Source organism: Ictidomys tridecemlineatus, chromosome 12, assembly GCF_052094955.1.
Source record: "Ictidomys tridecemlineatus isolate mIctTri1 chromosome 12, mIctTri1.hap1, whole genome shotgun sequence".
In the NCBI taxonomy this organism is placed as follows: Eukaryota; Metazoa; Chordata; class Mammalia; order Rodentia; family Sciuridae; genus Ictidomys; species Ictidomys tridecemlineatus.
This window is the reverse complement of record NC_135488.1, coordinates 65,722,409-65,739,121: the sequence shown is the minus strand read 5'-3', so window position 1 is coordinate 65,739,121 and position 16,713 is coordinate 65,722,409. Positions and strand designations below refer to the sequence as shown.

Below are 16,713 nucleotides of genomic sequence, written 5' to 3'. Positions count from 1 at the left end.
TATATTTTCCTTGTTTTTTTAGCTTTCTAAAGTTTATTAAGGTATTAACCTTTTAGACATAGTTGTATCTGTTTTTATAAAAATAACAGAAAATACAGAATAGGGAAATGAGGTATTAGAATAAACATACTGATAATCTGGTATAAAGTTAAAATTCAAACACTAGTGTTTTTGAGCCAGTTATTGGAAGATTATTTGATTTTATTTTAGCTTCTATAAGCTAAACTTTATAAGCTAAACTTGTATAAGCTAAACTTAAACCTGTAGAAGTAAATGGACAAAATTATACAGAGTATATTCTTTAATTGCAATCTTAACTCAGAAATAAATAACAATAAGATATATAAAAATCTTCACATATTTAAAAATTTGCATATTTCTAAATAATTCCTGATCAAAGAAATAAGTCACAAAGGAAATCATAAAACATTTTGAACAGTGATAACTGGAAACACTATAAAAACTTGTGAGATGCAACTTAGTTCTTAGAAAAGAAAGATATAAAACTTATACTTTAAAAAGGTAGAAGGAGCAAATTAATCCCAAAATAAGTAGGAAAAAAAGGAACTATACAAGATTGAAAATCAATGCAATAGAAAATAGACAAAAAGAAGACCACCAAAATCATAAGTGAGTTATTTAAAAAATTAATAAAATTGGTAAACTCTTAGTAGGGCTTACTAAGAAAAAAAAGTGAGAAAACACAAATTATCAATATCAGGAATAGAAGAGTATCATTATTAATACTGCAGACCTTAAAAGAAAAGCAAAGAAATATTCAAAACTATGTCAATAAACTTGGCCATTTAAATGAATTGATATATTTCTTGAAAAATAAAACTTACCAAAATGGATACAGGAAGGAAAAAAATTCTGATAAATCCTAGACCATTAAAAAAATTGTTAATTTAAGGATTTCCCACAAGGAATATCACTAGCAAATTCTGTTAAACTTACAAGGAAGAAACAATGACAATATTACATCTTTTTTTTTTTCCCAAAAAACAGATTACACACTTCCTAACTTGCTTTTTGGAGCTTCCCTAATTCTCATACCATAATCAAACAAGACTTTACAAAGAAATAAAGCAAGAACTAAAGGCCAACATTTCTCATAACAAAATATTTACAAACCAAATCCAGAAATAAGTAAAAAGAATGATACACTATGATCTAAATACAAGAGCTAACACTGTATAAGTCCTAGGAAAAACATAGATATAAATCTTTGCAGCCTTGGTGTCTTAGATATAATACCAAAAAGCACAAGCTTGTAAGGAAAAAGTAGATAATTGGACTTTGTCATATTTAAAAACTTCCATTTCTAAGGACACCATCAAGAAAGTAAAAGGCACCAAATGAATGAGAGGAAATAACTGTAAATCATGTCTCACAATTTATTTATACTCAGAATAGCTAATTTTTTTATAATTCAACAACACAAAGACAACCCAATATAAAAATGCATATCTGATTTGAACAATATTTTTAAATAAAAACATGAAAAGGTGTTCAATATCATGAGTTATAGGGTAATTCAATTAAAACCACAGTGAGATACTACTTCATATCTACTAGGAAGGCCTTACTCAAAAAGATATTAACAAATGTTAAGAATGTGGAAAAACTAGGAACTCATATATTGTGATGGGATTGCAAAATGGTACATCTTCCTTGGAACATATTTTTGATAGTTCCTCAGCATTTTAAACACAGAATAACCTGTTCTAGGTTTGTAACTAAAAGAATTGAAAACAGGTCTATTCAAAGACTTTACATGGATGTTCATAGCAACATTATGCATAATAATCAAAAAGTGGGTAAAAACCCACATGTCTGTCAGCTGTTGAATTGATTTCAAAGCAGAATATTCATAGAGTGGAATATTGTTTCTGCCATTAAATATGATTCCCGCCATTCAAATTCAAGTCTGTCCAGGTGCAGTGGTGCATGCCTGTAATCCCAGCAACTCTGGAGGCTGAGGCCGGAGGATCACAAGTTCAAAGCCAGTCTCAGCAAATTAGTGAGGCCCTGTCTCAAAATAAAAAATTAAAAAAAAAAAAGGGCTGTGGATGTGATATGACTCAGTGTTAAGTGCCCCTGGATTCAATCATCCTTGGTACCAAAAAAAAAAAAAAGCAAATCTGCTTTTAAAGATTATTCTTTTTGTAAGAAATACTAAAACAAACAAAACAAGCCAATTATTAATTGCATTCTTCTCAGCTAGACACATTTATAAAATCTTCCATCTTCATTTTTTGGAGTTCACATTTATTGGTGCATAGTTTACATGCAGAATTGACTCTTTTAAAATGTACAATTCAGTGCACTTTGACAAATATATATAGTCATGTTAAGTACCACTGCAAAAAGATAACACTCTTTTTCTCCCAAAAGGTCCATTATGCCTCTTGATAGTCCCTTCACTCTACCTCCAGTCCCTGTCAACTGCTGATATGATTTGTGTACATGTAGCTTTATTTTATGATTTCCTTTAAATTGAAGCATACAATATGCTTTTTTAAATAATAATTCAACAACTGTGGATGATCCTAATACACTTTGCAGAGAATATGAATTAAGTAGTTCAGTGAGTATGTTCCCCATGTGACTGTGGATACTCCTGTGTAAGGACATTTAGCTTCTAGTTGTACTATACGTTTGAGGAGATTATACAGGTGGTGATACTGGCCAGAATTCTGGTAGCAGTTGTGTAAACCCGAACTCAAGATTTTATTAATTATTTTTCTAGGAACCTATCTAGCTTAGCTGATGGTCTTGCAGTTTACATTATCTCTGTAGATACAGGGTGGTGATCTTAACTTTTATCTGGGAAAATACAAAGAATAAATAAATAGCTCTTAAGCCTGGAGAGAGATGATTGGCACGCATTTCATAAATCACTATGGTTTTAAGGCCCATGATTTGGAAAGAATAATTTATTTCATGGCAATATGGATGGCAGAAGATAAAGAACATATTCTATGTATTTTATTCTATTATATTATAATCATTTTTTAAAATTTTTGCTAAATTTGAGAAAAGAGCACAACAATGACATGGTCTCTGGCAAAAGTGTTTTAAATGATTAATAAAAAAATTTCTATTTTATTTTATAGAAACAGCCAAATGCTTGAGGAAGATAATATATTGAATGAAGTACCAAAATCTCCTGTGACTAAAAGTTTGCCTGATAAGACAACTGGCACCTCACAGGTAGAAAGAAGCACAGAACTACCCAAGACCCAGACTACTACCACTAATAGTGTGGTAAGAAATTTCAAATAGCATCACTCATAATATGTTCTTTAAGTTATTTTGAGGAGACAAAAGACAACTAAAATTATTCCAACAGTCTTGCTAGCATTGATTTGTTTTGCTGTTATATTAAGCTTTAGAGAATGTCACACTATAATGACGTTTCTACTGATAGATATGACGAATTTCTGGAAGAAATTTAATGCAATTCACAGTTGTAGATGAATATTTTTATGGTAGAGTTTTTGCAAAGTAAATAATTTTACAAACTCTTAATGATGCATGATTGTCTTTAGGAGTTAATGGAATAAGTGTCTTCTTAGTCTTTCCTAGGTGAATGTAGAGACTTCAGTAAGCAACAGTCAAACCCTGCCCAAAGGAAAAGAGTTCTTCCAGCTTGGATGTTAGCAGAGAATTTAAGTGATCAAAACCTTTCAGCATCTGTCATCAGTGGAGGTAGGTTTTTGTTTCTGCTAATGCTGACTTTAAGGAAAATATCAAACAGATTTAGAAAGTTTTTCTGAACAAATAGAGTAGTGGTTGTGTCAGTATAACTTAACCTAAGAATTTTGTAGATGTACATAGACTCTAATTTAAAACATAAGATATTATCTTATGCCATGTATCAAATATTATCCTAATGATTATTTATATTTCATCTAACAAGCAGTATTATGTGCCAGATTTAGGATATTAATATAGATTTTCAAATTAACTTATTGGTGTCACATCTAAGATAAAATGTGAGTACAATAAAAAGCATTTAAAATTAGTGTCATTAATTTTTTTTTTTTGTACCAGAGATTGAACCCAGGGGTGCTTAACCACTGATCCACATTCCCAGCCTGTTTTTTATTTTTTACTTTGAGACAGGGTCTTGCTAAGTTGTTCAGGGCTTTGCGAAGAGACTGGCTTTGAATTTGTGATCCTCTGCCTCCCAAATTTCTGAGATTACATTAATTGAATTTTTAAAAAGCCAAATGCACAATGTCTTTGCCAGGAGATTTTAAAAAGGTGTGACCTCTCTTGTAGTATAGCTCATTGTCAAGATAGGTATCACAATAATGTATGTTTTCTGCTGAGTATGCCCATTGCTCCAGTTCTGTCTGTTTACCAGGAAATGCTGTAAAGTCATTCTTCTTCATGGCTGAGTAATACTTCATCATGTGACTATACCACATTTTCTTTATCCATTCATCTGTTGAAGGACACCTAGGTTGACTCCATAACTTGGCTGTTGTGAATTGAGCTGCTATAAATGTTGATGTGGCTCTATCACTGAAGTATGCTGATTTTAAATCTTTTGGATTTATACTGAAGAGTGAGATAGCCAGGTTATATGGTGGTTCCATTCAAGTTTTCTGAAAACCTGACTCAGTACAAAATGAAAACAGGGGGCCTGTTCAACTGTTTTGGGGCTGGAGTGTACCTTAATGGTAGACTACATAGCCAAGTTTGATCTCCAGATCACAAAAAGAAAAAAAGGATTTATTTCCTTTTTATTGTTGCATAATAATTAAACATAGTAGTGGGATTTGTGCTTACATAGTTATACACGCACATAATAGAATGGTATAGTTTGGTTAATGTCATTTCTCAGTACTTCTCATTTCTCTCCACTTCTCCATGATCCCCTTTCTCTGCCATATGGGCTCTCTTCTATTTTCATAAGATTCCTGCCCTACCTCAATATATGTGCACCTTGTTTTTTTTTAACCCTTCTTTCTCTCTAGCTTCACATGTGAGAAAAAACATTTGACCCTTGACTTTTTGAGTTTGGCTTATTTCACTTAGCATGATTTACTCCAGTTCCATTCATTTCCCATAAATGATATACTTTCATTCTTCTTTATAGCTGAATAAAATTCTATTGTGCTTCATGAGCCCTAAGTTACTTAGAGAGATCCTGTCTTTAAATAAAAAATTTTAAAAAGGCTGGGGATCATCCCCAGTATCTCAGTGGTTAAGTGCCCCTAGATTTAATCCCTGGTATAAAAAAAATTCTATTGTGCATATATTCTTTATCTATTCTTCTGGTGATAGCTATTGTGCTGCTGTAAATATGGGTATGTATGGATCACTATAGTATATTGACTTTAGGATAAGTACCAAGCAGTAGTATAGCTAGGTCACATGATGGTTCCATTCCTAATATTTGAAGAACATCCATACTGTTTCCAAGTGTTTGTACTGATTTACAATCATCTTATATAATGTCTTGACCATATTTCTAATAACTACATTAAAGTGTGTGTCTTTGTGCAACTTTTTGGTTATCTCAGTGCTGCAGTCCGGCTGCAGCAAAATAACCAGAGGGTGACGAGGAACTTGTGTATATTGATACAGCAGGAGTGGGAGCTGTTTATTGTAGGACTGGAGGGGTATATATACATTCCACACAGCTTATCTTAATTAACATAAACTAGATACAGCAGTCAACCAATAAGGAATCTCCATACTCAATGGCTCGCTTGCGTTACTTCACAAACCACTCCCTCTGCAAAATGCCAGGCGCCATCTTGACTTGCTTACAGACTCTAACATCTCAGGTTAATTTTCTATTAACTGCTTTTTAAATATTGTATGGATCATATTTTTTTGTATATTCTGTAGCTAGTGATTTTCTGTTGGATATTGGTGATATGAATGATAGATTATCAAGGCTCTTGATTTCATTATGTTTTCCTAAGGAAGTAGTTCTAATAGGCAGTTAACTTGGCTGGATTCAGATCTTAGTCTCTTGTTTCCCCTGATGTGGACAGCAACTATAGTCTCTCTACTTAGTTCCTTTGGTTTCCAACTGTGACTTTTTTCCTGGATTCCGGTGTTTCTTCCATGAACATTATAGTATAATAGTCAGCAAAGGATTTGGGTCATTTTTATTTGTAGAATTTTGTTCTTCCTGTTGCCACCACTGCTGCTGCCTTCTCCTCCTCCTCCTCCTCCTCCTCCCTCCTCTTCTTTCTCTCTCCTTCCATCTACTCCTTTCCCTCCTCCTTTGCCCTAGGGATTGAACCCATGGTACTGAGCTACATCTTGTCCTTGTTATTTTATTTTGAAACAGGGTCACATCCAGTCCTTGTTAATTTATTTTGTGAGGCAGTGTCTTGCTGGGTTGCTGAGACTGGCCTTGAACTTGCAATCCTCCTGCCTCAGTCTGCTAGGACTTTGGAGATGCACCATGCCCCCTCTGGACTCCCTTTCTTCTGGGATTTTATTCCTCACTTTCTGTCTTTTCTACTAACCTCAAACCCGACTGAAGCTTTCTACATTACTTGTGAATTGGGAAATATCTTCAGGAAAACAGAAATTCATAAGCCGCAAAAGTTGTAGTTAATTTTTCAAAGTTAGATTCTTCTCTGCCTGTCTTTTTGTTCACTATCCAATGCCTTCATATAGTTGTTCCTTTTAATATTTTTGTCCTGAATTTATAATGTTTTATTTGATTTGATTAGTTCAATAAAGATATTCTGTAAATTTTATTTTGAACATTATCTTTTATAAATTATAGTAGAAATGAGTACCTTTTTAAAAAGGGAATATTACTGTCCTTAATGATTCTCATATTCAGTAGTCATGGAATTCTTTGAAATATTTTGATCAAATGTACAATGTACAGAATATACCTTCTTTAATGTAGTTGGATTAGAGTAGGATCATAAGAGTAGGTTATACATTGTATGTTGAAGGAGATGTGGTTTAATCTGAAGAATTCTCAAAACTAAATCAAAGAGTTTCCTGATAAAGAGTTTTATTTTAATATAATGGTTATTATCCCCTCCATAGTAATTTCATGTGGAAAATATTTTTATCAGTGACATTACTTATTAAACATGATCCTCACTTTGTAGAAAGGAAAATGAGGGTTGGTAGTGGGAAGGAGCGGGTACTTTCCCTCAGTAGAACAATTTCTCTCCAATAGAAAGAGTAAGTTTTCTTAACTAAAAGTTATATCAATGCAAACTACCTTCCTGAGTACAAATCTTTTTATTTCAGAGTTGTTTGTACTATAATTGCTTTTATGTTATCACTTTTAGATTGCTTATAATAGTTCAAATATGTTTTGCTTCAAATAACCAGCTATTATATTAACTTTCATTTGACAGATACACCATATAAAATATGAATTGCCTTTTTGGGCACTTCACCTTGAAAATACAAATGACAGTTATCTGACATTGATCAGGACTGGAATATTACATGGCACACAGTGCACCAAAATGCTAAAGCTTCAAAATAAGATCTGAAAGTTTTTGGATTCAGGCCTATCTTCATATAAACTTAAATTTTGGTAAAAATACATACAAGAGCAAAGTTAGGTTCCTTAATACCTTAAATGGAGTTAAAAAGTATACAAATTTAGAAGAGGAAAAATTAAGAAGTATAAAACAGTTGTGTACTTGAATTCTGATAATTAAAAATTAATATAATTAGACATTTCTATTGCATAGCTTTTAAAATTGTTTTATTCAACTAAGTAACTAATGACCTGCATCAATAAACCATTGCTAGATATTTAAAAAATCATCTTCCAGGACACCTTTTAGGCTCATTAATATGTGTGCAACTTCTGTCTTTTGTACCTGTAGTACTGTACCATGGACATTGACATTTACTTAGATTGTCTAAAACCAACTTGATATTTTGAAATCTTTTGAACACTTAGGATCAGGACAGCTAATGTTAACTGATGATTAATGACTTATCCAAGATCAAGTAATAAATGCCAGAGCTGTAACTGAGACCTAGCTCTTTCTGACTGTAAAGCCCGTGTTCTCAACATGTCACTATATAACCATTTATGTTTACTTTCTGAATGTCCTGGTTTGGTTTGTTTGTTTTTGATATGTTCTTTAACTCTTGGTTGGTATTGATTCTGATAAACACTTATGCTATTCTTAGGTTGTTTAATTTTTACTTTTTTTCATGAATAACTTCAATTTTTTTGAAAAAAAATTTTGGCATAGAAATAATGGTGCATTTTTCATGTGTTAATATAATTAATGTTTGTGGGCAGCCAATCTGAATGATTTTGCATTCTCTTTCCCTGAGCTGGAGAGGCTCTGTCACTACATCTGATAGTGACCTGGACATTGCCCCGGTCCTGGAGATTGAGGACGTGTCTGTGTCTTCACACATAGGCATGTCGCTCCATGGATAGAGCCATGCTCACCTGTTCCTTTGTGATATTACCCCTTTACTCTATTTGGGTTAGAATGTTCCATGAAAACGCCCTGTGTGTATTTCCTTCTCTTGCTCTGCTTTTGAGTGTGGCCTTCCTAGATATCAGTCATCCTGCTGATAGCAGATATCTCAAAGCTAGACTCACCCCGGAAACCTGACCTCTTGTCTCATTTGAATGGCTTCTCTTCAGTAAAAGGGTTCAGTACACACTTGCTTGCCGTCTTTCTTTCTGTGGACCCTTAAGGTCAGAGGAGCCATCACAGGACCCCCAAAGAAAAAGGTATCTCTGTCTCTTCTGTCTCTTGTATGGTTATTTTGCACAGGCCAGTTCTCCTGGAGTGACCCTGAGTGTTTTTGTCACTAGGAACACGACAAATGTTGTTGGTAGATTTCTTAATATTATATCATGTCTATGTTTCCAGAGTAAATTCAACCTTGTCATGATGGCTTCTTATTTTTATACTCTGTTAGATTAGATTTGCTATCTGGTATAGGACATCTCTATATTTATAAATACATCAGTATTTTTCTTCATGCTATAAATGGCAAATTTTAACATTAGAGTCATGTCAGCTTTGTATAAAATGAATTAAGGTTTTTTTTTTTTTGTATTTTTTTTGTATTTTTGTAGGGGCACTTTGAATACCTTTTCATTGGAATTCCCCTATATTGCTATCTGGGCTGGATACCTGCTTTTAGTAATTGTTAGTTATGACATAGGAATAGAAGTTAGACCACTAGAAAGAATGAAACACTCAGAGACAAATCAAAATAGATACATTTAATATAAAAATTATCTGCTAAAACTGGTGAGGAAGGGATACATTAATCAATAAATGCTTGGGGGAAATATCTATTTGGGACAAAGTAATATTAGATCCCTACTTATACCATATTCAGAGATAGAGTCTATTGAATTAATAATGTCAACATAAAACTTAAAATTGTTAATGTATTTGATGTAAATATGGGAAATATTTTTAATAGTTCTGAAGACTTTCAGAAGATGATAGGGAACCTAGAACCACAAAGGAAAAATTGACAGATTTTCCTAGATAAATATTTAAAAAATATTTGCATGCAAAAACTTACTCAGAGGCATATAATGGACTGGTAAACAATATACTGGGAGATATTACCTGTCATACTTAGAAAAAATTGAAGATTAAAAAAATTGTCTATAAATAAAAATATTATACTCAATAGAAATTTTGCATATTGTATGTGATGTATTACAGAATAATAATTACTAATTGTTAATAAACATATGACTCTACTATTAGGTAAGTATAAATAGAAACATACAATTGTAATTTCTTATTTATTAACTCATCAAAATCTATTGCTGGCAGAATGGGTATTATTGAACATTGTTAATAAAAGTATAAATTAGTATAGACTTTTAACATCATCTGCCAGTATCTCTTTCAGTTTTTAAATGTACCACACATTTTGACCCAGAAGTTGTAGTTCTAGGAATTTATATTACAAAAAGAACAGCACTTATACTTTTAGTCCTATATGTGTTTATATATTTGTATTTTTAAATATATTTGCTTAAACTTAGAAAAAAGTTGAGAAGACTAGTAATTACTAACAGGTTGTTATAACTGGTTTCTCTGGAGGATAAGAGTGGATGGAAGTTTTTTTTGGTACTGGGGATTGAACTAGAGTCAATCACTGAGCCACAACCCCAACTCTTTTTTTTTTTTTTTTTTGAGATGGGGTCTTGTGAAGTTGCTCAGAGTCTTGCTAAGTTGCTGAGTCTAGCTTCAAACTTCCATCTTCCTGCCTGAGTCTCCTAAGTCACTGGAATTACAGGCTTGCACACTGTGCCCAGCTCAGAACAGATGTATTTTAATGGCACATATACATCTAGTTGAGCTATCACTCATATAGCTCATAAGTATAATTAGTAACAGTTAAAAATAACTTCATTAATAGTTAATTTCTTTTATATTTCTGTCATTCAAATGGACTTATCCTGGGCATAGAGTAGTATTTGCTTTACCAAATTGTTATACAATCGCTATAACCCAATTAAGCTATTTGTTTTATATACTCTTTTTGAAGAACATTTTAACAATATTAAAATAATTTCTTCCCATATAAAAAGAAATTAGCTTTTGTTCTTAAAGAAATATTTATAGGGGAGAATTTAGAATTTTAAATAATTGGCTATTTTAAATAAGTATATTTAATTTTAGAATTTTATGTACATGTGTAACATGTGGAATGTGATCCACTATCATTTTGGTAGAAGGTGTGTCTTAATTTACATTTCATAGTTCTCAGTATAGTAAGCAAAACTGCTATACTATTATTAGTTTATTTGGTTTTATGAATTCATAACTGCTGTTGCATATGTTGCACCAAGCTGTATAGTTCTATTAAATCTCATTCCTCATAGTTTTCTAAAATGCTAGGAAATGCTTCCTAATATAGATTCATGATGAATATTTAAGTAATTTAGGCAAAGTTTAGTATTGACTAGTTTATGCATATGTTTTATTTAATAAATACAGTAGTTTCCCCCTTTTCTGCAGGAGATTTATTCTGAGACCCCCAGTGGATACCTATAACCATTGATAGTACCAAAATCTATATGCTGTATTTCTTCCTATCCATCCATATCTATGATAAAGTTTAATTTTAAAGTTAGGCATGGTAAGAGATTAGCAATAATAAGTAATATTAAAATAGAACAATTTTGGTAATATACTATAATAATATAATAGTTATGTGAATATGGTCTCTTTTTTCTTCCTCTGAAAATATCTTTTATTATCAGGCAAGTTGATCCATAGTTATAATCCCCACAACTCAGAAGTCTGAAATAGAAAGATTGCATGTTTAAAGCCAGCCTTAGAAATTTTGTGAGACCTTGTCTCAAAGTAAAAATTTAAGATAGGAGTGTCCTCAGTAATTAGAATGCCTCTGGGTTCAATCCATAGTACTTAAAAGAAAAAAAAATGTTTTGTACTTTAACCTTTTCACTTAAAGAACACGTTTTATGGCTTATCTTTGGCATATCTGAGTTGCCAACATTATTACTCTTGAGCTTTAGGGCCATTATTAAGCAAAATTAGGGTTAATTGAATGAGATACCACAACAATTGGTCTGATAACCAGCACAGCTATTAAGTGACTAACAATATACAGTGTGGATGCTGCTAGACAAAAGAATGTTCAGGTGGGAGAGTGATGGAAGGTATAAGATTTCATTATGCTACTCAGAATGGCATGCAATTTAAAATTTATGAATTGTTTATTTCTGGAAGTTTTCATGGGTGACATAGGTAAGTGAAACAGGAGAGTGAAACTATGGTTAAAGGGGGACTACTGTACATTATCTTTATAATGATTCAATTCATATTCCTATTTGATAATATGAACAGCATTCCATTGCCCTTTTTTCCCTGAATTTAAGGAATATTATTTCAGGCCACTTCAATATCCTTCAGAATAATGCTAAGTAAACTATAGGCCATTTTTTTTCAAATAAAGTTTTATTGGAACACAACCATAATCATCCACATATGTCTTGTATGTGGCTGTTCTTTTGTTTCAAAGGTAGAGTGAAGTAGTTGTGACATACACTGTATGGCCTACAAAAGTTAAACTGCATTTTCTAGCTTTTTCCAGAATATAGAATAATGATTAAAGATCAAATATATCAGAATACCTATATTCTGGATCTCCAGGGAATTTGGGGGCAAATTCTGTTCATATTCACAATTCACTTAGTCAAAAATATTTATTGAGCACCAGCTTTGTACTAGGCCATTTGTAGGTACTAGAGACTCAAGAAAGAAAGAAATAATTAACAAGGCGCATAAAATCTTTTCCCTTTTGAAGGTATCATTCTATTATAAAGGAGACAATTACCCATGAAATTTTTTGGAGGGCCGTATTGGGGATTGAACTCAGGGGCAAATCATCTTTCTTTCTTTTTTTTTTTTTTTTAAGAGAAAGAGAGAGACAGAGAGAATTTTTTTTTAATATTTAGTTTTTAATTTTTGGCGGATACAACATCTTTGTTTGTATGTGGTGCTGAGGATCGAACCCAGGCTGCAAGCATGCCAGGCAAGCGTGCTATTGCTTGAGCCACATCCCCAGCCCTATTTTGTGTTTTATTTAGAGACAGGGTCTCACTGAGTTGCTTAGTCCTCACTTTTGCTGAGGCTGGCTTTGAACTCATGATCCTTCTGTCTCAGCCTCCCAAATCTCTGGGATTACAGGCGTGCACCATCATGCCTGGCCAGCCATGAATATTTTTCTCTTAAAAACAAGTAGGTCTTTTTGATTTTGTATTAGATCATTTATGACATTTAAATAAAATATACTCACTTAGGTTTACCAACTATATTGAAATTACATAGGATAAGATGTTCATTGTTATTGAGTCTTAATGTCTTCCTTGACAAAGTCTGTAGAGGTCATTCTCCTTTTGAGTTATTTTGGGTTCTTATCTCTGTTTAGGATAAATTGTATTCTTCACTGTGGATGTTAAATATTTAGTAAGCATATATAAGGTTCATTGAGTTGCTCTATGCAGGTTTTCTTTTAGAGAAATTCAGTTCTGCAATGAAAAATATATATAACTAACATGTGTCAGGTGCTTTAGTAGATAGTTTACATATCAACACATTTACTTCTTCTGAAAACTCTGTGATTTATTAGAATTGCCACTTTGCAGATGAAAACAAAGTTCAGAGATAGAGGTAAAGTGAAACAGCTAAGGCACAGAGCTCCCACTGGCACCTTGGCCTTGTGATTTGCAAATAAGTTTTTTTTAAATTGGCTTTACTGTAAATGGAACTTTAATTTTATTTGCTCTTTTATTCTCTTTTTTTGTATGGAATATTGACATGTGAAATATGGAATATAATTTTCTTTGTCTTTATGTATGTGTGTAAGATAATAATATAATCCAAGAATGTGGAAAAGAAGGAATCTCCAAAGATAAAACCCAAGTAAACATGACCCAGCAAAGAAAGCGAGTAATTTCATCAGGAAATTCAGAAAGTATATCAGCAGAAGATGATGCAGGAAAAAAGTGCAAAAATGCTGATCAAGAAAAGTCTGTCATTTCATCCAAGGTGATTTTAAAAAAATGTTATTTGACTATTTACTTTCTTATGCCTCTTAGTGGAACCTCTTTTCCTTCTGGAAAAATGTATCCAGTCCCTATGGACTCAACTTTGCTTATTTATAAAGTCAAGTTTTATAAGTGAAAGCAAAATATATTATGGCTCATATATATTTGACATAAAAACTTATTAAACTTAAAGTTTTCTTAGATAAACTTTGAGCCTTCACACATTCTGCTCTTTGACCTGTTTGACCTCTGAACATATCAATTACCTTTGCCTTTTTTTTCAGAAGAGAAATTATTTTATTCAAAAGAACATCTGCGGTATATATGTTTTACTGTGCTTATTCCAAGTCATAACGTTTGATAACCATGAGAAAAACTTTATATCTTTTAAATTGATAAAGAATACTAAGCAAATCCAAGATATTCGAGGTATTTTGAAATTTTGATGACATCAAGGGAGTATTACAGACAAGTCCCAGAAAGAACTGAGCTCTGCTTGGCTAATTGTTCTTCTTCCCTTAAAGGTTCTGCAGGAGATTTACCTCTCCTTTATGCAGAGCTTTCTGATATAGCTGGGCCAGAGAACATGACTGAGACTGAAGGCCTGAGTAGGGCCTTTCCAGAGCCCACCTGCATCTCTGCCCACTTTCTTTCAGCTGGTCCTGTAGAAATGGCTATATTGCAGAACAGGTGAGAGAAAGTGAAAAATGAGAGAAAACAATAGGTTGGGCTCACCTGTCTAGTCAGATGGAGGGCAGTTGCCAATTATTAAGAACTCAGAGAACAGTTTTGGTGAGGCCTTCAGAGCAGAAGTGGGATTGTTTACTTGGGAAAAAATGAATTATATTCTCTTAAAGAAAAATAGAGAGAAGGGATAGAAATCACCTCCCCTGCCAGTCCTTGTTCCTAAGATTCTTACTCATTTGTTCTGTGTGGTCTGTTTATTAGTGTGTTAGTATTTTAATGTGCCCTCAAAGTTGAAAGCTACTGATAAACCACCATTCGGCATCACAGAGGAAACTGAGTCCCAAGATTACATTGCTAGAAACCTCAACTCTCAAATAGATCCTTTCATTTGGGATACAATGGATTTTTCTCCTATATAGATTAGATTGTGTGAGAGGCTTTGTGACTGTAATCACTTTGCTTCATGAATTAGTTCATATTTTTCACTTTGCTCTGAAGTAGTTCACATTTTTCATCAGTTCTTTTGTCTTTCTGAAACTCTTAACAGTTATGTAATTGTCTATTTTAGAAGTGAAAATTAGAGTTCTTGAATTGATTAATGAAAAGAAAGGTTGTTATGGTTTGAATGTTTTTGTCCCCTCCAAAAATTTATGTTAAAACTTAATCCACAGAGCAACAGTTTTGGGGGTGGGTTTGCTCATGAGGTCCTTGCCCTCATGAATGGATTAAAAATGCTGTAACAGGGGCTGGGTTTATGGCTCAGTGGTATATTGCTCGCCTAGCACAGGTGGGGTGCTGGGTTCAATCCTCAGCACCACATAAAAATAAAATAAAGTTATTGTGTCCAACTACAACTAACACTCTTAAAAACCCTTGTTGTAGCATTTTTAAAATATTTTTTTTTTGTTTTAGTTGTTTTGCTTTTCTGTCACCTCAGAAGACAACATTTATTCTCTTTTGCCCTTCTATCTTCTACCCTATAAGGAGACTTCATCTTGGGCTTCTCAGACCCTAGAACTGGGAGAGAATAAATTTATTTCTTTATAAATTACTGCAGTATTCTGTTACAACAGCACAAAACAGATGAAAACAATGGTATTTTTTTAAAACATAATTTTACATAAATCATGAACTTTGTCAGAAGTAATACTAGGAAGCCTGATCCAGTTTAAAGCAAAATAGAATTGTAAGGTGTATCTGCTGTTTTTTTGCTGTGAAATAAGCAACCCCAACACTTAGTGGCTCACTACAACAAAGATTTATTATTTCTTATAATTCCATGAGTTGGCTGGGTCAATTTGAACAATTTTTTGTGGCATATTTTTAATGTCTGCTGGGCTGCATTTTAACTAGGAGCTGTGCTAAAGCTGGAGCATCTGAGATGGCTCCAGGAACATCAATGGTGCCTCATCAAGGGTGATGGATAACTAGGAACTGGCTGGGTCTCCCACCTTCCACTTACCATTAATTAGTCTAGACTGAACATCTTTATTGACAGCTGGATACTAAGAGGGTCAAAGAAGCTGCCAGATCTTTTAAGATGTAGAGCTAGAACTGTTACTGTGCCATTTCTACCACATTCTTTTCATCAGAATAAGTCATCAGGTCCCAGGTAGATGGGATAGCTGGTAGAAGAGCAAAAGAAATTTAAATATAAGTTGAGAATCCCTAACCTAAAAATCCAAAATCTGAAATACCTTGAAATTTGAAACATTTTTGCACTATAAAGAGCTCAAAAAGTTATGGATTTTTAAGTATTTCGGATTTGGGGTTTTCAAATTAGGGATGCTCAACCCAATAAAATCTACTCAAATATTCCCAAATCCAAAAAATTGAAATCTAAAACATTTCTGGTCCTAAACATTTTGGTTAAGGGATACTCAACCTGTAGTAGGCGGGAAACTACTTTTCTTAGAAGTTTGATATAATGGAGGACAGCAATGTGAGGTGGGAACTTTTGCAGAGGGAGGACCTTGAAATGTTTTCATCCACAGAATTAACCCTTTTAGCTCTTTAGAGGAGAGTTTAAAAGAGAACAAGTTGAAAGTCTCAGAGGGAAGAGATTATGGCATTAACACAGTCAGGAAATAAAGAGAATTAGAGGCAGGGCAGTGACTAAAAGGATAGTGAAGTGGCATTGGATTAGAAAAATATTTATGAAAGCAAAACTGTAGAGCTTGTTGCTTAGATTTTGGGAAAGTACAGGAATAAAGGACTTTTAAATTTTTGGCTAAGATTAATAGATATGTTCTGTTGGCAGAAACTGGTAGAGAATACAGACAGAATTTCAGCTTTGGCATTTTGCGTTGAAGTGCATAGAATAATTGAGGCGGAAATGTTGAGCTAGTGTTAGAATATATGAATTTGAAGCTTAGGAATGAGGTTGTGGCCAGGAAGTTGGGTTTTTTCAGACATTAGCGTGTGTATACTAATGGAATCGATGTAGGGCTTATAAGGCACAGACATTTGTGCCAAGGAAAGCT

The 16,713-nt window shown here is 33.2% G+C and overlaps 1 protein-coding gene across 2 annotated transcripts in view; it reads left to right on the top strand.

Moving 5' to 3' along the window:
- Nucleotides 1-16,713, top strand: part of Aplf (aprataxin and PNKP like factor) — a 95,118-nt gene that overhangs the window by 23,138 nt on the left and 55,267 nt on the right. For both annotated transcript variants that reach the window (XM_040271101.2, XM_021724318.3), the window contains 3 exons: nucleotides 3,120-3,270; nucleotides 3,582-3,714; nucleotides 13,363-13,544. In XM_040271101.2, coding sequence (XP_040127035.2) covers nucleotides 3,120-3,270; nucleotides 3,582-3,714; nucleotides 13,363-13,544 — 466 coding nt within the window. The remainder of the gene's footprint in view (nucleotides 1-3,119; nucleotides 3,271-3,581; nucleotides 3,715-13,362; nucleotides 13,545-16,713) is intronic.